Consider the following 23,930-nt stretch of genomic DNA (forward strand, 5'->3'; position numbering starts at 1 on the left):
GTGTTTATGACTGTGATGTTGGGTTTTAATGCACATAAAATATTTTAGGACACTATTTGTTTCAGAATCTTTTTTTCTTCATTTCCCTTCTCTAAAAACTGGTGCGTCTTATGGTCCGGTGCGTCTTATGGTCCGAAAAATACGGTATTTTTGTCCATCAGTTTATGTGGTTCATTGGATTCCATAAATGAGTGAGATCATGTGATATTTATCTTTCTCTGCCTGGTTTATTTCGCTTAGCATAATGCTCTCCAGTTCCATCCATGCTGTTGCAAATGGTAAGAACTCCTTTTTTACTGCAGCATAGTCTTCCATTGTGTAGATGTACCACAGTTTTTTATCCACTCATCTGCTGATGGGCCCTTAGGCTGTTTCCAAATCTTAGCTATGGTAAATTGTGCTGCTATGAACATAGGGTTGCATATATTCTTTCTAATTCGTATTTCTAGTTTTCTTGGGATATATTCCTAGAAGTGGGATCACTGGGTTAAATGAGAGTTACATTTTTAGTTTTTTGAGAAAACTCCATATTTTCCACAGTGGCTGCACCAGTCTGCATTCCCACCAGCAGTGCACAAGGGTTCCTTTTTCTCTGCATCCTTGTCAGCACTAGTCGTTTGTTGATTTGGTGATGATAGCCACTCTGACAGGTGTGAGATGGTACCTCATTTTCATTTTGATTTGCATCTCTTGGATGCTTTGTGACTTTGAGCATGTTTTCATATGCCTCTTGGCCTTCCTTCTTTCTTCTTTTGAAAAGTATTATTTAGGTCAGTTGCCCATTGTTTGATTGGGTTGTTTATCTTGCTTTTGTTAAGTTGTATAAGTTCCCTGTAAATATTGGAGATTAAACCCTTATCAGAGATAACATTGGCAAATACGTTCTCCCCTGCAGCGTGCTTTCTTGTTGTTTTGTTCAAATCTCACTCTTTCTTTTACTCACGCAGTCCTGAACTTACCCCTGTTTGGTCCCTTTCTTTCTCATTCTCCCCTGCCTTCTCCCGGGATGACCCAGCTGCCTTCCACTGCAGCAGTCCACAGCTCCAGCAGTGCAGGGGCAGCTCCTGGGGAGGCAGGAGAGGGCCAAGAGTCTCCGGCCAGAGGGTGGCCCATTCATTTCCAGGGTTCCCTGGTTTCTATTCCCTCACATCCCCTCCCATCCCTCCTCCTACTGGCTCAGGCTGACAAGGAGCAGAGCAATGACTGTATAGGGTGTTTTTTTTTTTCCTCGTGTGGGAAGGGGGCGGAGATTGAGGAAAGAAAAGACAGGGCAAGGATGATTGGCGTGGGGCCCCACCTGCTTTTGTCCTCTTCCCCTGGTGCTCCGGCCCCTCCGGGAAATACACCTGTTCCAGGCCAGCAGCCAGTGGGGACAGGCTCATCAGCCTTGCTCCACGCGCAGTCCCCGGGGAGCCTGAAGGACTTCTTCTGGAGCCATGAGGGGGACTCATCGGAGGAAGGTCCCCTGGGTATTCCTGAGCTGCTTATGTTCCTGCCTCCTTTGGCCAGTGGTCCTGGGTAAGTGATGCACCTAGGGCAGCACTCTGGGGACTGAGGGATCACCAGGGAGGCCGGGGCATGTCATGGGGTGGGGAAGAGAGAGAGAGGTGTAAATGCTAGAGAGGAGAGAACAGAGAAGATAGGCACAGAGAGAAGAAAAGGCTAGAGAGACAGAGAAAAGAAAAGATAGACACAGAGAAGAGAGCTATCTGGGGGGTCAGGAGTCCCCTGGTTTGGGGAAACCCACTGGGACAACTGGCACTTATTTTGTGGAGAGAAAAAGACAGGTAGGCAGAACTATAGAAAGATGAAGAGAGAGACTGACAGAAAACAACAACAACAAACCCACAAGAGAGCTAGGTGACAGAATCAGAAGAAACATTTCTGTAATTATGCAGAGACAGATGAAAAGACAGATGAGAAGCAGATGAATCAAAACAGACATACAGAGGGGAGAGAAATCAGAGGAGATGGGCAGAACTGAAAGGCAGAGGCAGGCTGGCGGGAGAAACAAGCGGGCATGAGAGGGAGCTGACATGAGGGCAGTCAGCCTTTTGCCTCTGACCTTGGCTTTCAAAGCCTCTTCTTGGGCTAATGTCCTTAGGGGAGGGCTTTTAGCCCGGGTGCTGGCCTTGATCTCCCCCACGGCCCCTCTGTATACGGAGCTGGAGTCTGATGGAAGCAAGGCTTATTGATGATGTTCCCCTGACCTCTCCTCGCCCCCTGGCCCTAGGACCGGGTTTTATTCTGTATTTCTGGATGTCTGAGTCTTCTGAGAGAACCTGGAGCCCAGGAGATTGTGAGGGGCCAGGAACCCACACCAAAGAGAGGATCACCGCTCCTTTCCCTGCTCAACAAGCCTGGGGAGGCTCTCACCAAGGAGTCATCTCGTGGGTAGTGGGTTGGAGGGAACAGGCTCTCTCACAGAAAATAAGAGACACAGTGCTGGTGAAGGAATAGTCTGCCTTCTTTGAAATGTTTAAAGGCAAATGAAATAACCACCACCTCCCGAACCCTTCCCCACCACGGCTCCCTTCCCCCAACTCATCACACAGGAAGGAACCTTTAGAGCCAGGCCACTTGGCTTGTCCCGGGTCCTGTCCTGGGAATAAAACAGAGGGATGTAAAGAAGGCATGTCCGTGGGAGTCCTGACCATGGGCAATGGGGAGAAGTTGGCTTGGAGTGAGGCATTTGGGGGCCCAGACTTGGCTTCGCCACTAACTGACCGGGTCCCTGTGACGAGGTCCTATTGTGTCTCTCTCCAGGCCTCAGTTTCTCTGTATGAAAAGTGGGGTGGTGAATGGCATGGCCTCCAGATTCCAAAGCTCTTAACTTTTGATTTTCCGTGACTGAAAGTCAGTACAAAAAGTGTTTGGTACCAGCTTCGTGCGTGGCCCTGAGTTAGCGTCCTCAAGCTCAGGACGAGCCAGGAAGTCCGTGGAGAGGAGCCTAACCGGGCGAGAACTGGGGTGGAGTGGACTGGGAAAGCGAGGTGGGCAGCGATGGGCTGTGAGGGGTGGAAGGACCATGAAGGTGACAGGGAGTCCCTGCGACAGTCCTGGAGAAGGGCAGGCATGCCCTGGAGCCCTGGTCCTGTGCTTTGTTGAGGGGACAGAATGAAGAAGGGCCAGGAGAGGTGGTGGCTGTGGGATGGGAGGTGGCATCCCAAGCACCTGCTTGAGCATCAGGAGGGCCTGGGAGGAGAAAGCAGTCTCCGCAGAATGGGGAGTTAGCCTCCCACATCTTCTCGGGGGAGCGTCTGGGAGAGTGGAAACTGGTTGGTACCGTGCCCTTGGATGCCTGAGGAGGCTCTCGGGTGACCTGCCTGTGTGTGAAACGAGGGTCTGTTTCTGCACTTGCTTGCTGCCAACACCCTCGTCCAGCCAGCCCGGGAACAGGCAGCAGAGCCTCTGCTCAGGCAGGAGGGAGGCACCACAAAAGCGTCACAGTGATGAGGGCTTCCTTAAGGAAAAGCTCTGGCTCTTGAATGGGAAGGAGGAAAGGAGGTGAAAAAAGTGGGCTGGGCAGGGGGCCAACAGGAACTCGGTGGCTCCTGGTGGCTCCTGGCAGGAACGACTCAGAAAGAAGCCTGGCAACCCTGATTCCGTGCCCTGCAGTAAAAAAAAACTGGGTCAAAAGAAGCCTCAGTGTCAGGCTCTCAGTGGCCTGTAACCGAGGGGCCACCACCCTGTGGGGTCACAGGGACGTGATGGAACTGTAGCCAGTGCAGGACAGGGGACATCCCTGATCAAGAGGGCCCCAGAGGGAAGGGTCTCCTGCTCTCCCTCTCCCAATCAGAGGACCTCCAATCTGTTTGTTGGTCTGCGAGAGACCTACCCAACTTGCCTGCAAGGGAACCAAACCCCTCCACAGGCCATCTTCCCCTTCATCCGCTCCCTCCCCTCCAGAGACTCTCACTGGTCTCGGGGACACCCAAAAGGAGGGAGTTTCTGAACAAGGGGTCCTGACAGGAAAATCAATCCAATTTAGGGCAAGTGTTCAGCAAAATGGACAGTGAGGAGCAGGTTTTTCAAATCTGAAGACCCCACGTCAGGTTGCCACTTCGCAGCCCAGGGAACATGAGAAAAAGTCCCTTCGGGTTCAGTGTTTGCCTTGGCAAGATGAGTCACATGGGAAGCGGCTGTTTCGCTGGCTCATGGAGGGGATAAAACGAGGTAGTATTTGGTGTAAAACGGAAGAGCCCTGAAATCTTGTTTGAGACAGGAACCATCCCGTTCTAGGGTTGGGAGATTGGGGGTGAGGCGGGTGATGGAGCCAGGAACCGAACGGGCACCCTGTTGGCTCAGAGGCATTTCCTTTCGTCCAAGACTCCTTGAACCTCTGCAAACAAACCCCGTCCTGCCTGTGGGGTTGCGAGGGCCAGCGTGGTGTATTCAGAAGGTGGCTTATCTTGTGCACGGACTGAATGCCAGCCCTGCCATCCGTCAGAGGCCCCGCTCTGGCTGACACGGGTGCTTCACGGTTCCTTGGCCGGCAATCTCATCCACGCCCTTGGTTTCTGGGCACAGTTCCGGAGGCAGATGCTGTGCGGGCAGTGTCTGGCAGGCGAGCCATATCTGCCTTCGTTGCCAGGAGAGGCCAAGAGGCAGTTAGCCTTTTATTTTATTTTATTTATTTATTTATTAAATTATTATCTTTGTACATATACCATTGCTCCCCCCCTCCCATACCTGCCCTCCCTCCCCAGAGGGCAGTTAGCCTTTTTTGTGCTCAAACCAGTGGCTTGCCACCGTGTTGTCTGGTTTCGTGGAACTGCTGACCATTCCAGACAGGCACACGATGTAGCTCTTAGAGCCGCTTCCCCGCAGACCAGGACTGAAGACGCTGTAGGCTGTCTCTCTTCCTAGTTCCAGACTTTTGCCTCTGCTGTTCCTCGTCCTTCCTACTAAGCTGGATTCGTGGAAAGCAGATACTTGGTCATTATTATATGCCCCATCCCCCAGCACAGCGCTGAGGACTTGACCTGACGTGAACTCAAGTTGCGGGCTCTTCGTAGAGGTTGAAATACCAAAGGTTTTCTGTGAGGCTCTAACCAGGCCGCAGGAGCTGGGCATCTGTGTGGGTGTCTTGGCCTGGCTTGCGCAGAGAGAGCACTGGCTTGTGCTGCAGGCAGCTCACTTCTTCACGTGAGCATTGTTAAGGTCTCACTTCTTCACGTGAGCATTGTTAAGGTCTCACTTCTTCACATGAGCATTGTTAAGGTCTACACAGACTTTGGCTCTCTCTGTAGATACCCCAACTCGAGTTGCAGTTTGAGTTGTAAAAGTCCCGTTGAAAGTGGGTTTGGAGGAATTGAGGAGAGGAAAGAGTCTGGAGTGATTTTACTTGCCGAACTTCTACTTGTGCCGAGTGTTTTGGACACAAAGATGAGTAAGCCATGGTTCCCACCTCCCAAGCTTGTTTAAGGCCACACGGCCCATAAAAAGGGCACCTGGGACGACAACCCAGTGTTCTAATTCCTCATTCCCTGCGTTTGCACTGCAGCTCACAGCCCTTGGCAAACACACTTACTTCCACAGCAGCCCAGCCCATCCATGAACAGGAGCATTCACACCCCTACCGAGATAGTCATCCGTCATTCATTCATCCGTGCATTCTATGATTAAACTACTATGGAAGCAGTGCCTACCGTGTAGCTGGCATTGTTCTAGGGCAGCACTGTGTGTATACCGTGAGGAATGGGACAGGGCCCGGCCTCTTGTAGCTAAGATCTAGCATACAGTGAGACATAAAACACAGAAAAATTCCCACCTACAAACGTAGTGTGATAAGTCTTATGATAGTGTTATAAGTATTGGATAAATGTTATGGTGAGTGTAAGATAAAGGAGACTTTGTTTAGATTAGCACATCTAGGAAGGCCTCTCTGAGGAAGTGTGGTACCTGTGAGCTGAGTCCTAAAGGCTGAGTAGGAAGCCAGATGGAGGGGTGGGCATTGGGGGCTGGATGAGCCAGTCAGGGGATGAAAGGCTGAGTCAGAAAGGAAGCTGACCCTTTAGAGGACTTGGAAGAAGTAGGCAGCTGCTAGGTCATGCAGGGCCTTGCAAGCCATGGATTGTAAGGAACTAAAACGGGCAGTGGTGAGCTTTAGGTGAAGGAGTCTCATGATTGGATCCGAACCTTGGAATAATCGCTTTGGATACCGTGTGTGAAAACAGGTGGGAAGAGGGCAAGGGTGATATGGGAGACCAGATAGGAGATGGCTGCAGCAATCCAGGCAGAAGAGGCTGTGGTTTGGCCTGGTGGTAGCAGTGGGGATCTGGAAAGGGAAGGGACAAGTGTGAAAACCACAGTAGACGGAATTCTGCCCTAATAAGAACACAGTCACAGGATTGCTGCCTTTGTCAGGGTCCCAGAAATCTGCAGAAACCAAGATAATAGGCAGCATGGAGTGCCATTTATTGAGCTTAGGTACCTAGCTAAGCACTTTGCATACATTACCCAATTGGTATCAGCATTATCTACCATCATCCCACTTTTTATAGATAAAGACCCCAAGCTCAGAGAGATCACATAACACCCATCACACAGCGAATGTTGGTCAGTTTGATTCTAAAACCCATGCTCTTAACCATTCCATGGTCTGTTAATTGTCCATCTCAAGCTCAGAAAGGGCCTCAGTAGGGGGTATCAGAAAAACCATGTGTGTTGGGAATCACCAAATCACAACAGTTACTACAACATCGCTTTCCTGCTTCATTCCCTTCTCCCCAAGTCTAAGTCCAGCTGACCTGTGTTCTGAGGAAACTGTGGTATCAGAAGAGTCACTGACAACCTCACAGCTTTCTCACGTATCTCCTTCCTCTTCCTTATTAGTAAATGGAGCCATCTCCTTTGAGCTGCCCTCAAAAATTTAGGTCAGCCGAAACTGGTTTGGCTCAGTAGATAGAGCGTCAGCCTGCAAACTGAAAGGTCCCAGGTTCGATTCCGGTCAAAGGCATGTACCTTGGTTGTGGGCACATCCCCAGTAGGGGGTGTGCAAGAGACAGCTGATTGATGTTTCTAACTCTCTGTCCCTCTCTCTTCCTCTCTGAAAAAAAAAAAAAAAAAAAAAAAATCAATAAAATATACATATATTTTTTTAAAAATGTAGGTCAATAACACCGAGGAAAACAATTTAGAATCCACCCTGCACAACTGGCTCCAAGGCGAGAACCTTATCTCTTTTTGCCAACTATACCACTGCACTCGCACCTCAAACAATGCCTACTGACCAGACATATTTCTTTACCTTTCATATCACCACAGGTCATTTGACCTCATTTCTCCCAGCTTCTGGTGTGACAAGCCCCAAGGTTGCCCCTGGTGATAATCCTAGAAGCTCCAGAAGCAAGCATATAACCAAAGCATCAAAACCCAGCTTTGGTTATATGCTCACCAGCACAGATCCAACTTTCTTTTCCCCCAATGCCTTCCTCTCCTCAAAAGTTCAATCTCTAGCCTCTACCATCTTGGTTTTGGAGCTCCTCTCTCCTTGGCTCCATCTAAGGCAGGCACGCCCTCCTAGCTAGAGCTGCCCCAGGGGTGTGGCTGCCTTCTGCAGCAGTGCTGGTCACACCTCCCAGGCTACAACCATCACATTGGTTTCCTCCTAGCTCCAGGACCACTGTGACAGTCAAAGGAGAAACAGGGGTCACCTCAAACTGTTCTCCAATCTCAGCTGAAGGAACCAATGACCACGAGATGGGGACACAAGACTTCATTTATTCAACAGAGGTCTGTGAAGTGATTCCTGTGCGCCAGCCACCGTTCCAGGTGCTGGAGATATCATGAGATCAGTTATCCTGAGGGCATTTCGAGGTGCATTTTTCCTCTTCTTGAGTTCTCAGAACAATGGAGGGAAAATACCCAGCGGTCACAGCGCTGGTCACAGTTTCTGTTTCCTCGAAGATAGCAGCACAAACCCTGACCACAGAGGGGCAGACTCCTGAAACCACCCACAGCCCAGGAACCTCTCAGAAATTTCCGTCTTAGGACACCAAGAGTTTCTGAGGGAATAACAGAGTCTTTATCCTTGATCCTGGGAAGTAAAGATTGTGTGTGAGCAACAATTTGCACAACCTGCTTCCTCCTCCGTGAGGGGGCTGAGGTTGCATGCCCACATGATGGGGGTTAGGGGGGCTGTTGGCTGTGGCCAATCCCAAAACTGAGCCACACAGATGGCTCTGGGGTTTCTACACAGGGAAGCGAGGCTGGTGATACTGCCCTCCTCCCCCCTCCAACGCCACCCCTTTCAGGACACCTGCTGCCCATCTGGGAGTCCATGTTCTCTTCAAAGCTATCCTTGCAGTTAGGCGCTTTCCTTGGCTCTCTACCGCCCTAGGCACAGCCTGGCAAAGAGTATCCCCAACCAGGAAATAACAGCAGAAAAGTGAAACTTTGTCGGTGATGTGGCTAATGGGTTCCTGACTCCCAGGAGCAGGAATAGCTCAAAACAAACAGACCAGGCACTAAGCACCGGCCTGTGCCCACAACATATGCATGCATGGCACAGGCTTTGTTTTCTCTGCAGGGAGTGACCTCACTGCTCTCTGGCGATGTTATCTCCCGCCATCATCACCATTTCTGCCACCACTCCTTCCTTTCCCTGAGTCAACAACACACCCACTGTCTCCTCATACCTGTGGAGTCACCAGAGGGCCACACAGGAGAAATGCTGCCTATTGGCACCATCACCCTTGTCATCCATGCAGCCGTGAGAGCATTAGGGCAACTGCTGGACATCTCCCACCAGACACAGTTCAAGGGATAAGAAATAGTGCTGTGTGGCTGCAGTGGTAGCAGAGAAATCCATGGAGGACCCCAGGGCTCAGAGTGAGGAATGCCACATCTCAGTGCCAGCTCCAGGGCCCTCACTGTCCCTGAGAGGACTTCTTAAAAACTACCCATCTTGGGTGATGCCACACATGTCTTCTGACAATAGTATTGTCACTCCAAGGGGTCAACACCCATCACAACTCACTCTGATATCATCACAGAAAAGGAGACACTAGGAAAATTGGCAGAAATAGCCTGGTGTCACATCATTTGCTCCTGAAAATGTGTCCCCAGACTCAGACCACTGTGCCTGCAGCAGGCCAAGAACTCGGGCAGGATGGTCACTGTTCCTCCATTTCTTACATCAGCTCTTTTGAGGTGGGGTTAGAAGACCATGCACTCAATGGCAGTCCCACAGCTTAGCCACAGCTCACAGCTTCCGTCTTTACTCTTACCTTTGAGCCCCAGTTTTGTCATTTACAAGCTAAGTAATGTTGGACAAGTCACTTAATCTCTTCAAATCTCAGTTTTCCACACTTGTTAAATGGGGGTACTATTAACTAAGAGAAACTATAACAAACTATACAAATATGCAGTATCAATGTTTCTATGTACCTAGTGAGAAGAGTACAAAGAAATCCGTATTCTCAACTGTATGAGTCATTAATTACAAGTCAATTGATACACAAGAACTCAAAGTGAAGACTATGTCTTCCACAGAAACTGCCTATGGGGTAGAAACGCCTTGGTAAAGAGTATTCCTCATTACAGAAACATTCTACAGTGCAAACAGACCTATTGATGAGACTCTTAAAAAATATATATATATATATATATATATATATATATATATATATATATATATATATATATATTATTGATTTTCTACAGAGAGGAAGGGAGAGAGATGGAGAGCCAGAAACGTCGATGAGAGAGAAACATCGACCAGCTGCCTCTTGCACACCCCCTACTGGGGATGTGTCCGCAACCAATGTACATGCCCTTGACCGGAATCGAACCTGGGACCCCTCAGTCTACAGACCGACGCTCTATCCACTGAGCCAAACCGGTTTTGGCTGATGAGACTCTTAAACACTTCTCAGCCACAACCAGAGGAAGGTTGGTCAGCTCCATATGGCCTCCCTCTGATGACACATGCCTCAGGACTCTGGTTTTCTTATCACAGTTGTGAGAGGATTACAGAACAGTTGCAGTCATCATTCTCTATGGTTCTAATAAGACAACTAGACCCACGCCCTAAGGATCCAAGCCTCTGAGTTCCAGGGCAGGCAATTAGGCATTTTCTACAGCAATCTCTGCTAAGGAGGTGATATAAGAAACTCTTTTCCCTGGTTCCATAGCTAAAGATCAATTCAGCAGTGGTGTGACGGAAACTAAGAATCAAAGTAGAGAATGGGGGAGTCAGAAGGAGCAGTTTAGAGGCTGTGGCAATGGAGTAGTGAGTCCTGCCCAGTGTGGCTCAGTGGGTTGGAGCATTGTCCCATATACTGAAAGGTTGTGGGTTCAGTCCCTGGTTAGGACACATACCTGGGGTTCAATCCCTGGTCAAGGTGCATACAGGAGGCAACCATTCAATGTTTCTCTTTCTCTATTTCTCTCCCTTCCTTTCTCTCTCAAATGAATAAGCATGTCAACAAAAAGAGTAATGAGGTGTAAACACAAGAGACCATGATGGGAGAAATAATTTGGGTATGATGTTGGGGATAAGGAAGAGGAAGGAATCAATGATGACTCAGGGGTTTCTGGCCCTAATACTGGGGGACCGATGTTATCAACCAGGAAATCAGTGGAAAGGTGAGTCTGGAAAATGGATACAAAGTCAGGGTAGTATTACAGATTTGTAAGGCATGAAAGCAGATGTAATTTAGCCAGAAAAAAAAAAAAGGTGTAGAAGGAGATGGAAAGGACTGGAGATGATACCCCGAAGACTAACTTCATCTGTGGGATGAAACGAAAAGAAAAATATCAAAGGAACAGAAGGAAAAGGGAAGGTGTTGGGTGGAGAATTGTCCAATTTTAGTGGAGGCAAGGCTGTGCAAATATCAAGGGACACTATTCAAGGAGAGAATATTGGGGTAACTGCTCAATAAATATTTGTTCAATGGATGAATGAATGGTGCAAGTTTCAGAGATACTAATGGGAACTTAGAAGAAAATTATCCTTGGTGATTAGGAAGAAATTTTTTTGGTAACTTTTCAGGCAAGTGTTTTCAGTAAGGTCATTCAAGTGGAGGGTACATTTTGAGAAGTAGAAGATGAAAAAAGAAATGCTCATGAGTGAAACAAAGATGGGGATAAGGAGGACATAAAACAAATGAAAAGGGTTTTATTTTAGGTTAAGAGAGACCTAAACGTGATTTTCAGTGGAAGAGAAGGAACCATGCAGAAAGAGACTCATGGACAGAGAGAAGTGATGGACTACACCATCCAAGGACGGGGGAGGGAAGCAGACAGAACAATGTGTGTGTGTGTGCATGTGTGTGCGTGTGCGTGTGCGTGTGTGTGTGTGTGCGTGCGCGTGCGTGCGTGCGTGTGTGCATGTGTGTGTGTGTGTGTGTGTGTTCAGCCTTTCAGTGGAGACTGAGCCTCTCTTTGGTGTGGGATAGGGGGCCCGGTGAGGGCAGAGACATTTCCTGATGGAGAAGATTCTAGGACATCAAAGGAGATGAAGTAAGGTGGCGTAGGCCTTTTTGGTGAAGGTGAAGTGTCATACAGAAGGGAGAGAAAAGAGAAGAGAGCCTGTTTCTCTCAGGTATTGATTCTTCACAGTCAAAGGCCTAGCTCTCTGTTCTGCACATATGTTGTGTATTTGGCCAAGGTGAGATCAGCAAGCTTCGGTTGGCCAACAGGGATGGAAACTGGATAGCCTGGCGTTCTAGCTGGAACGCCCCTGCCCGTCACCTCCATAGTTTACAAGCCTAAGAATAACCTAGTCAAGCTTAGCACATTGGGTTAGCTGCAAACTGTTTCCATAAATTGCTGAACAATGGGTTGAAGGAGTGGCTTGAGAAGTATTATTTAAATAGCGATGAAAGACAAATACAACACTGTAGTTTTGCGGTAACTAATGCTAATCTCTTCCTTCTAGCAACAAGCCCAACAGATTTAGAGACTTGTTAAAACTGCACCTACTCCTCTTCTTATGCAATAAAACTCTCAGAGACAGGAAGTGGCCCACCTTGCTATTCCCTGGGGAAGCTTCTAATCAACTCAGCCCAGGACTAGCGAGTTCTTTAAGTAAAGGTTCAAAAGACAAACACAGTCCTGTTTGATGAGATTTAAAATTTGTATTAGCAAGCAAATATTTTTCTTTTCAAAGGGGGAGGATCTTTGGGAACAGGTACACTCTCATAGACTGCTAATGGGACTGTAGATTGGCATGACATTTCTGCAAAGAAATTTATCAATGTGTATTAATGACATGCAAACTTTTATAACAGCACTAACCAGTGATTCTACTTATGTTAAGAAAATGAGCTGAAATAACAACAACAACAAAATATACACAAAGGTAGTCATCAAAACTTCTCGTATAATAGAGACACATTGAAAATAGTAAGTTAATTATGGGCTATTCTTATGATGACTATTATCTATAATAATAAAAGCAGCTGAAACCAGTTTGGCTCAGTGGATAGAGCGTCAGCCTGCGGACCAGAAGGTCCCAAGTTCGATTCCGGTCAAGGGCATGTATAATAATAAAAGCATAATATGCTAATTAGACCAGACCTTCTGGATAACCTTCTGGATGAAGTTGGGGCTGCAAGGGCCAAGGCAGCTGTCACAGCTGCGAAGGTGGAGCCCCTTGCACAAATTTTGTGCATCGGACCTCTAGTTTAATGTATAAAGGCAATGTCCAATGTTCCAGAAGGGACACACACACACACACACACACACACACACACTATCACAAACATACTAGCAACACAATAGAACAAGCATAAAGTAAATTTTATTAAAGAAAGACAAGCAAAGAAGCAGTAGAGTACACAAGCCCCAACTCTTATTAGGCCACGGAGAGGTGGTTACAGCTGGACATACTCTGGGCAGTGCTCTAGGACAGAGACCTACCATGTGCACCATTCCAAGACATAAAAGATTTGTCTATCCTCAGGCTATGTTTACAAAAAATAAAAACATGAAGACATGCTCAAGATATCAGGTAAAAATAGGATATCAAGTTATAAATACTGGGTAAATTAAACTATATATATATTTTAAAGCATAGAAAAAAAAATCCTAGAAAGACATAAAAACAATGTAGTTGTCTGGATAGGGAGATTACAGGTTTGGGCTCTCAATTATCTATTTTGCAATTTGTATTTAATGAGTATGTCTTCTTTAACATATTTGATGGCCTACTAGTATAATCCTTTTAATATGCTGCGGACTGATTTGTTGCTATTTTATTGAGGATTTTTGTATTAATTCATAAGGAATGTTGGTCATAGTGGAGATAGTGGTTTTGTGTTTGTTTTTTAATAGTGTCTTTGTCTGGATTTGCTATCAGGATAAAGCTGGCCTAAGAAAATGAGTTGGGAGGTGTTCCTTCCACTTCAGGTTATTGGGAAAGTATGAGAAGAATGGTGTTAGCTCTTCTTCAAATGTTTGGTAGAATCCAGCAGTGAATCTATTAGGTTTAGGGCTTTCCTTCGTTGGGAATATTTTGATTGCCGATTCAAACTCTTTACAAGTTATAGGTTTATTCAAACTTTCTATTTCTTCTTGATTTCGTCTTGATAGGTTTTGTGTATGTAAAAGACATTGACCATTTTATCTAGATTACCCAATTTGCTGGTGTATAATTGTTCAGAGTACTCACTTATAATTCTTTATATTTCTGTAGAATTATTAGTGTTTCCTTTCATTTCTGATTTTAGTTATTTGAGTCTTCTCTCTCTCCCTTTTTTTTTTTTCTTTTCTTATTTCATCTAGCTAAAATTTTGTCAGTTTTATTGATCTTTTTAAAAAAAATATAGCACTAGCTGGTTTGGCTCAGTGGATAGAGCGTTAGCCTGTGAACTGAAAGGTCCCAGGTTTGATTCTGGTCAAGGGCACATGCCCAGGTTTCAGGCTCAATCCCCAGTGGGAGGCGTGCAGGAGGCAGCTGATCAATGATTCTCTCTCATCATTGATGTTTCTCTCTCTCCTTCTTCCTTCCTCTCTGAACTCAATAAAAATATATTTTTGAAAAATAACTTTTGGTTTCATTGATTTTTCTCTATTGCTTTTCTATTCTCTATTCATTTATCTCTGCTCTAATCTTTATTATTTCCTTCCTTCTGCTTGCTTTAAGTTTAGTTTGTTCTTTTTCTAGTTCCTTAAGTTGTAAAGTTAGGTTAATTGTTAATGTTTCCCTCCTTCATCTTCTTTTTTTAATCTTCACTTGAGGATATGTTTTATTGATATTTTTTAAAAGAGAGGGGTAAGGAGAGAGAGAGAGAGAGAAAGAGAGAGAAAGAGAGAGACTTGGATTGGTTACTTCCCATTATACACCCCAACTGGTGATTGAACCTGTAACCTAGGCATGTGCCCTGACCAGGAATGGAACCCATGATCTTTCAGTGTACAGGACTATACTCTAACCAAGTCACACTGGCCAGGGTCTTCCTTCCTTTCTTTTCTTTTCTCTTCTTCTTCTTCTTTCTTAATTAACCTTGCCAGGGAGTTGTCTATTTTATCTTAAAAAAACCAACTTTTGACTTTTTAAACTTTATTTTCAGTTGTTTCTATATCATTAAATTATTTCCTTTTCTTAATTATACTAGAGGCCTGGTGCACGAAATTTGTGCACAGGTAGAGTCCCTAGGCTTGGCCAGCAATCAGGGCTGATCAAGGCCTTCTGGCTGCTGGCCGGGGCCTCCCTTCATTTCACACCACCCCCTGGTGGTCAGCACATATTATAGCAAGCAATTGAATTCCTGGTCTCCTGGTTGAACTCCGGAGGGGACAATTTGCATATTAGTCATAGATAGATAGATAGATAGATAGATAGATAGATAGATTCTCCATTGATGTTTCTAGTTCACCTTTTCACTGAGGGTTCCAGCTTTATGCAGAAAATATTCAATTTACAGTGTCCTGATTTAAGATCACTGTCTCCTTTCCCCATGCAGGGTTAAAACTCCAAACACTAAATCTCAGAAATCTGCCCACAAGCACACTAACTTACCATCTTAGTTTTCAATTCCGTCAGCCCAGCGTGTTCCCCTTCCCTTCTTCTGATCTCAGCTCTGCATTTAGAAAACATGTATTGCACATTATCTGGCATTTGTAGGTTTCGTAGTTAAAGCTTATCTCTCCTGCCACATTGCTGGAAATGGAGCTATATTACTTTTATAAACAACAAACAAACAAAATCTTATTTACAAAATTGGACTGAGCTCTCAAGAAACTTTTGCTACTGATATTGATTTTTACAGAGATGTTACAGGCTTTGAAAGATGCTAACCGCCAAGAATCTATAATAAGTTTAGTAAGTTTGACTTGTCCATAGCTTCTGTCTGGTGACTAAAAGGTAGATGAAGGATGAATGCTCTTGTTTATGTTTGAGGAAGATGAAATAAGGTTGATAACAATTGCAGAGTGAACGTTTTCCAATCCAAACTTTATCTGGAGAGACCAAGTTTTGGGACTTTATTGAGAAGAGAGAAGGCATAAGATTTGCTGTCCTGTAAACAAATCTACTCATAATTTTGAATAAAGGAAGTGCCTTTTAAAGTTGAAGCACAGTCATTTCGAATTAAGTGGGGGCCCAAGTTTCTCTAACCACTTCTGAAGCTCAATCCATACACATGCGCTGAGAAGTGTATCATCTGTAATTAGTAACTATTAAGTATAGATGTTTGCAAGTGAGCCACTTATTTTTAATAAATTAGAGCTGGCTGAGGCTTTGTCTGTAGCTAGTATGAATGCAATAAAATATTTTAAACAAAACAACTTGGTATTTAAATATTATGCATAGCAAATAAATTGAAAACAACAACACTGGACATGATCAAATAAATTAACATCATGCTATGATGTGACCAGGGCTAGGGTATGTGCACTTACTTAAGTTTTTGCTAGATTGGGACAAATGTTAAAAATGAAAAGAAAAAAAAGGAGCCCTAGCTGGTTTAGCTCAATGGATAGAGCATCAGCCTGCGGACTGAAGGTTCTCGGGTTCTATTCCAATCAAGGGCACGTACCTCAGGTGCAGGCTCCTGGGCCCTGGTCAGGCACATGCAGGAGGCAACCAATGGATGTGTTTCTCTCACGTAAATATTTCTCTCTGTCTTTTCCTCTCTCTTCCACTCTCTCTAAAAATCAATGGAAAAATATCCCGGGGAGAGGATTAAGAAAAAAAAAAAAAGGAGTAGAAACCTAATTTGCTTTTTAAAAATTGCTATAATTCACATTGAAAGAGTTAACATTCTCTCCAGCCATGGGGTTTTAAATGGTCTGATTACCCGTGTAGTCTAACATTGTCTTCTTCCTCAAAAGCAAGACAGCATGAGTTGTTATATTCCTGAGGTGTTTATTTATTTATTTATTTATTTATTTTTTTACTTGAAGCAACCCTAATCAATTGCCCTACTCTATGAGGCACCCCATAGTATTTAAAATTTTTAAAAAATCAATTACAGTTGACATTCAATATTATATTAGTTTCAAGTGTACAGCATAGTGGTTTTAGACATTTATATAACTTACAAAAGTGATCCCTCCTGATAATTCTAGTATCTGCTTGACATCATACAGTTATTACAGTATTATTGACTATACTAGAGGCCCAGTGCATGAAATTCGTGTAAAGGTACAGTCCCTAGGCCTGGCTGGTGATCAAGTGCAAACATCTGGTGTGGAAGGGCAGGTCCCAGCTGACCTCTGGGTCCCAGCTGACCTCTGAGTCCCAGCTGACCAGGGCTCCTGCGTGCCCTCTTCCTCCTGAGTCTTGGCGCTGAGTCCCCACACAGAGATGTGTGAGCATGGTAGGACACCACAGGCTGGGGTGCAGCGTGGCTGCCCAGTGGAGCTGCAGGGAAGCTGGGTGGGCAGCGTGCTCTCTCTCGGCTAGTCTCACAGACCAGCTCCTGCACAAACCCATGGGGAGCCTGACCAGCCTTTTCACTCCTGGTGGCTGCAGCCTGGCTCACCCGAAAGAGGCCATGTGGGTGCAGGGCAGGCTCCTCATGGCCACCGGCACCTAAGTGCAGGCTTCCCCAGAGCACAAGATCTGGTGTCCCAGGGGAGGGTAGCAGGGGGAGTGAGAGCGAGCTCAGCAGACACCTTGCATTCTCACTACACCTCCGGCCCTGTCATCCCTGCCCCCAGGTACCCAGCGAGAGGTCACAGCCCCCAGCCCAGGCACCACAGGAGGTTGGTTGCAGCCACCCAGTTCCGGGTCCCAGCCTGGGGCCTGCCGGCTGTTGGTCGCCATCTACAGGGCGATTGGTCAGGCTGGAGGCAGACCCCTCCCTCTGCTCCCTCCCCCTGCTCCCTCAGCACCTGGGAGCCAGGTAGTGGCCCTGTCCTCTGTCGCTGCCACTGGTCACCATCTGCAGGGCTATCAGCGGGGCCACTGGTCCCCTGCTCGCACCAGCCTTGGTCTGGCACCACCCACTCACCTGCTCCACCATCCCACCATGGTCCCACTCTCCTTGGGGCCCATCGAGACCTGCAGCACCTCCATTGCACCCACTGCCAGTGCTGCATCGCAAACACCCACCATGTTCCGCGCTGCCCCCTGGTGGTCAGTACACATCATAATGAGGGGTCAAACTCCCAGTCAAACTACCAAACAATTTGTATATTAGGCTTTTATTATATAGGATTCCCTACCATGTACTTTACATCACTGTGACTATTTTGTAACCGCCAATTTGTATTTTACTTAAAAAAAATATTTTTATTGATTTCAAGAGGAAGGGAGAGGGAGAGAGAGATTGAAGCACAAACGGTGAGAGAGAATTATTGATCATGGCTTCTCGCATGCCCCACACTGGGGATCGAGCCCGCAACCTGAGTATGCGCCCCGACCATGAATCGAACCATGACCTCCAGGTTCATAGGTGTTTCAACCCCTGAGCCATGCCAGCCGGGCCAATTTGTATTTCTTAATCTCTTTACCTTTTCACACGCCATCCCAACCCCCTCTCACCTGACAGCCATCAGTTTGTTCTCTGTATCATGAGTCTGTTTCTGTTTTGTTTGTTCATTTATTTTGTTTCTTAGATCCCATATATATATGAAATTATATGGTATTTGTCTTTGCCTGACTTACTTCATTTGACATAGTACCCTTTAGGTCTATCCATATTATCACAAATAGTGAGATTTTATTCTTTTTATGGCTGAGTAATATTTCATTATATATATGAACCATTTTTTTTTTTGTCTAATCATCTGTTGATGGACATTTAGGTTGTTTCCATATCTTGGTTATAATAATAAAAGCATAATATGCTAATTAGACTGGACACCCAAACAATCTTTCTGGAAGACTTTCCGGATGAAGCCGGGGCTGCGAGGGCTGAACCCCTGCATGAATTTCATGCATCAGGCCTCTAGTTGTAAATAATGCTTCAGTGAACATAGGGATGTATATATCTTTTTTAATTCTCCACCCCTTAGTCTTTATTGAAGAATTTTTTCTTTAAGCTTCCTTCCAGGCATGTCTAAACTTTTGACCCAGAGAAGTTTAGGCACATTAACAAAGATCTAGGTATACAAACATCTGGCTCACTTAACCCTGGTGCTGCCTGGCTGCCCAGGCTGCACATCATGCCATGGGACTGAAGGCATTGCTTCTACATGGGTGCTACTTATTTCCATAATGAAGAAACTTATCTTTATCTTCGTATTTCACAGGGCTGTCTTAAGGAATGGAGTATTTGGTAATTTAGCAAGAAAGACTGAGCACTTTAAATCAAATGAAAATTTAATTTCATTCTAAATTTCTTGGGAAAAAAGATGATGCTTTTTTCATTTGGGAAATAAATTTCTATTATAGAATTAAAAAAATTAGTGTAGGGGAGAAACCAAGATAGCAGCATAGGTAAACACCTAATTGCAGCCTCACACAACAATTTCAAAAAAATGCAACTAAGATATAAAGTGAACATTATCCAGAACTAAAGGAAAGTTGACTGACTGGAACTTCTACAACTAGAAGGAAAGAGAAAACCAGAAGGAAAATCAGAGGAGCTGTAAAAGCCTAAGGTATGGAGACACGGTGCACATGTGGGGAGAGGACGGAGCCAGAGAGGAGGGGCAGCTGAGTGCCTGGCTGGCGTTCCCTAGCGGGAAGGAGATAAAAGCTCCAGACTGTGCTAAACCCCAGTTCCGACAGCACTGAACCCCACTTCTGGGTGAGACCCTGGAGTCCCAGGCTCATACAGCTGGAATCTGGGCTGTAAGATGGAAACCCGGGGGAGCGGCGAAAGGCAGAGCCCCAGAGGCGTGCACATGGCTCACAGAGGACGGACTGTTGACTGAACTGCTAGATTGCCCTAGCAGGAAGGAGACAGAAGCTCCGGACTGTGTTGAGTCCTAATTCCAACTGCATTGAACCCCAGTTCTTGCCAGACCCTGGGGACCCAGGCTCATATGGAGGGAATCTGGGCTGTAAGGCGAAAACTCAGGGGAGAGGCGAAAGGCAGAGTCCTGGAGGCTTGCACATTGCACACAGAGGACGGACTATTGACTATACTGCTGGATTGTCCTAGTGGGAAGGAGACATAAGCTCCAGACTGCTCATAGCACCACTTCCAACTGCACTGAACCCCAGTTCCGGGCTCATTGGGGGAGAGACTAGACTGTCCGGTAGGGGGCGAAATTTGAGGGCACCTCTCTCTCAGAGGTGCTTGCAGCAAGTACTGAAGGACACTGAGGAACACTGAGACTCAGGAACCTCATAGGGCAGGGCTGACTGAAATCCAAGGCTATAGGCTCCACCCTGAAACTCTGCCCCATCTAAGCTAAGCACAGAGGCTTTTGCAATTTTCTAAGTCTAGTCAAATAAGGCTGTCTACCGGCATAGACACAGCTGATCCTCAGAACCAACTGGGAGGTCAGTTCCTCCCAGTGATACCAACAACAAGCAAGGCTTAACAACAAGACTGCACACACAACCCACAAAGGGCTACACCAAGACTGTCCACCTCAGGTAACTGGGAGGCTGACCCACTGAACCATATAGGACACCCTAACACACAAAGCCACCCTACCAACTCAGGGAAGCTACGAAAATGTAGAGACAAGGAAACAGATCACAAACGAAAGAAATGGAGGACAAAAAGTAATGTGGAGTTCAAAACCACGTTTATAAGATTTTTCAAGAATTTCCTAAAAAAGGCCAATAAAATAAACGAGACCTATGAGGATATGAAAGGGGATCAACTAGAAATAAAGAATACATTGTCTGAAATAAAAAATATTATACAGAGTCCTAAAAACAGAATGGAATATCGCAAGAATAAAGTCAAAGATTTGGAACACAAAGACCCAGAGGACACTCCTCCACAGAAGCAAGAAGACAAGAGAATCCAGAAAGTTGAAGATAGTGTAAGAAACTTCTGGGACAAGTTCAAGAGAACCAACATCAGAATTATGGGGGTCCCAGAAGATGAGAGAGAGCAGGATACCAAAAAAATATTGGAAGAAATAGTTACAGAAAACTTCCCCCACCTGGTGAAAGAATTAGACTTACCAGTCCAGGAAGCACACAGAACCCCAAACAAAAGGAATCCAAAGAGGAACACACCAAGACACATCATAATTAAAATTCCAAGAGCAAAAGACAAAGAGAGAATATTAAAAGCAGCAAGAGAAAAGCAAGTAGTTACCTATAAAGGAGCACCCATACGATTGTCAGCTGATTTCTCAACAGAAACCATGCAGGCCAGACAGGAATGGCAAGAAATATTCAAGGTGATGAATAGTAAGAACCCACAGCCAAAAATAATCTATCCAGCAAAGCTATCACTCAGAATCGAAGGCCAGATAAAGAGCTTCACTAATAAAAAAATGCTAAAGGAGTTCATCACCACCAAACCAGAATTATATGAATTGCTGAAGGGGGTTCTTTAGGAAGAGGAAGAAGATAAATATAAAAATTATGAACAACAAATATGAAACTATCAACAAGTGAAACTAAAAACCAAGGGAATTAAAAAACCTGATGAACAATATTAACTGTTGAATATAATAGAATCAGAGGTATGGAAGGGGAGTGAACTGATGATTCTTGGGAAAAGGAGGAGTGGGGGGTGCGTGAAGAGACTGAACATAAACTGTGCACCTATGGATGAGGACAATGGGGGCGGGGAAAGGGCAGAGGGTGGGGTGGGAACCTGGTGGAGGGGAGCAATGGAGGGGGGGGATGAGGAACATTTGTAATAATATGAACAATAAAGATTTATTTTAAAAAATTAGTGTACATAGTTGACAAATTTTCTTTTGAGGTCTTGAATGTAACCGTCAGAGACCTTAATCACCAGAGAAGCACTTTCTTCTCATTATTAAATGTATTAATGTTCTGAAACTTGAATTTGACTAATCATGAAAAAAATCACCTTCTTCTAGTTAAGTATTTTGAAACCTCTGGGAAAAAAAAAAAAGCTCTCTTTAAAAAAGGATCAGTGTCTTAGCCTAGAATTCATTTTACTTAAGAGAATATCTCTTGATAAGTGGAAAAAGGTTTTCAATAAAGAACCAATTACTATTATTTATTTTTAATTTGTTAAAACTGGATTCATTGTAATATCTCAATAATTTTTAGCATCAACCTAAAGGTTGATTCAAATAGTTGACTCTGTAGTTTTTGGAATAAACTTTTTTTGAAGCTAAAGGTAGTTTTTGGAAAATCAATACACAATGCCTGAACTAATGTAAATATAAAATGAAATTAGATTGTCATTGGTGAACATGACTATCTTTTTGTAAAACTGGTGTGGTTCAGTGATTCAGTGGTTCAATTTCTGGTCAGGCCCCATGCCTGGGTTTCAGGTCTCTATCCTCAGTAGGGGGCATGCAGGAGGCGCCAATCAGTGATTCTCTCTCAGAATTGATGTGTCTCTCTCTTCCTCTCCCTTCCTCTTTGAACTCAAAAAAAAAAAAATATTTTTAAAAACTGAGATATAATTGACATATAATGTTATTTTAGTTTCAGGTGCACAGTATAGTGATGGGATGTCTGTATCCCTATGTCTTTAATAATGTGCTTACAAGGTTGTTTATGCCATTTGGCGAAAGGGTCACACAATGACTTTCATGAGACCTAGGCACTTTTGCTTTCCTGGGCCCCTTCCTCTATTAAGAAACATTTGTAAACTATGTTTTAAGATTCTTTTGAACTAAAGATTAATGCAATCAAGGCTGGATTCATAACTACATGTTCATTATTATTATACTAGAGACCCAGTGCACAAAATTTGTGCATTGGGGGGTGAGGGGGAGGAGGAGGGTTTCCTCAGCCCAGGCTGCACCCTCTCCAATCTGGACCCCTAAAGGGATGTCTGACTGCCTGTTTAGGCCCAATCCAATACAATCTAGTACTGCTGGCTCGCAGCCACTTGCCTGCCTGCCTGGCTGATTGGCCCTAACAGCTTCTGCCTGCCATCCTGATTGCCACCTAACTGCTCCTCTGCAGGCCTGGTCACCCCCAACTGCCCTCCCCTGCAGGCCTGGTCCCTCCAAAAAAACTGCCCTCCCCTGCAGGCCTGGTTGCCCCTAATTGCCCTCCCCTGCCATCCTGGTCACCACTAATGGCCTCCCCTACCTCCCTGGTTGCCTCTAATTGCCCTCCCCTGCAGGCCTAGTCACACACACACACACACACACACACACACACACACCCCGCAACTTTCCCCCCTGCAGCCATGGTCCCCCCTCAACTGCCCTCCTCTGAAGGCCTGGGTCGCCCCCAATTGTCCTCCCCTGCAGGCCCAGGCCCACTCACCCCTAACTGCCCACCCCTGCAGGCCTGATCTCCCCCAACTGCCCTCCTTTGCAAGCCTGGTCCCTCCCAACTGAACTCCCCTGCTGGTCTGATTGCCCACTTCTTCCTCTTCTTCCAGCCATCTTGTGGTGGCCATCTTGTGTCCACATAGGGGCAGCCATCTTGTGTGTTGCAGTGATGGTCAGTTTGTATATTATCTCCTTATTATATAAGAGTATTGATTATTTCTTCTTATTCTATGAAAAATTCAAATGAGAACAGTTTGTGGGATGCTAAAAGTAGCTTGGGCCCTCGCCTCTATGGGCTCTGCATCTCACCTGTTCATGGCATTCCCCGTGATCATAAGGTGGTGGTGCCTTGAAAATTTGTAGGCTAGCGGAAACCGGTTTGGCTCAGTGGATACAGCATCTGTCGGCAGACAATCAAGGGCATGTACATTGGTTGCGGACACATCCTCAGTGGGGGATGTGCAGGAGGCAGCTGGTCAATATTTATCTCTCATCGATGTTTCTAGCTCTCTATCCCTCTCTGTAAAAAATCAATAAAATATATATTTTTTTAAATTTGTAGGCTGGCTAAGATTTATAAACACGAGTTTGTCCTGAGATCAGGACCTCATATGATTTAAACAGAATTTATTCTATTCTCAGGAAAAAGTGTAGTAGGAAGAGAATGATCTGAATTGTAGATAAAGGGACCATTCATAAAGAGGGTCCATGGGGGAAAAGACTCTATATTTTCATATTAGGCAAGGACCATCCCACCTTGGACCCCCTCCACATTGTTTCATAGAAAACTGAGACACTTTAAATTTCAGTCTTGATAAATTCCCTTGTATAGCTGGGTAAACTCCCAAATGCTTTCTACTGATATGAAAGGTTTATAAGACAGTGCAAATTGTCTCAATGAACTGTCAATAGTGGATGAATGTAGGCCTGGTGAGCATTCAAATATACAGTTCACAACTGTTTTCCTCCCTCAAAGGTAAAGAAAACGATGGACCCACAACCTTAGGAACTACAACTTCGACTGAAGTCACCTCACAATCTCCACAGAAAACAGCAACGGAGCTCTCTTTGAGCACCTCAACTCAGGAAATATCAGCATCTCAACCGGGCAACAACACTGAGAGCACTGCCACCACAAAAAAACCAACAGCCAACACCATCACAGAAATGAGCACATCAAC

At 45.3% G+C, this 23,930-nt stretch overlaps 1 protein-coding gene across 1 annotated transcript in view; it reads left to right on the forward strand.

Moving 5' to 3' along the window:
* Positions 1–1,436: 1,436 nt before the first annotated feature.
* The window catches only part of MUC4 (mucin 4, cell surface associated), a gene marked incomplete at its 5' end in the record, with an annotated part of 56,284 nt that continues 33,790 nt past the window's right edge, over positions 1,437–23,930 (forward strand). Inside the window, one exon of the mRNA XM_084870248.1 lies at positions 1,437–1,518. Within this exon, the coding sequence (XP_084726374.1) occupies positions 1,437–1,518 (82 nt within the window). The remainder of the gene's footprint in view (positions 1,519–23,930) is intronic.

This window comes from Pipistrellus hanaki (assembly GCF_964339955.1).
Source record: "Pipistrellus hanaki genome assembly, chromosome: 2".
NCBI lineage: Eukaryota > Metazoa > Chordata > Mammalia > Chiroptera > Vespertilionidae > Pipistrellus > Pipistrellus hanaki.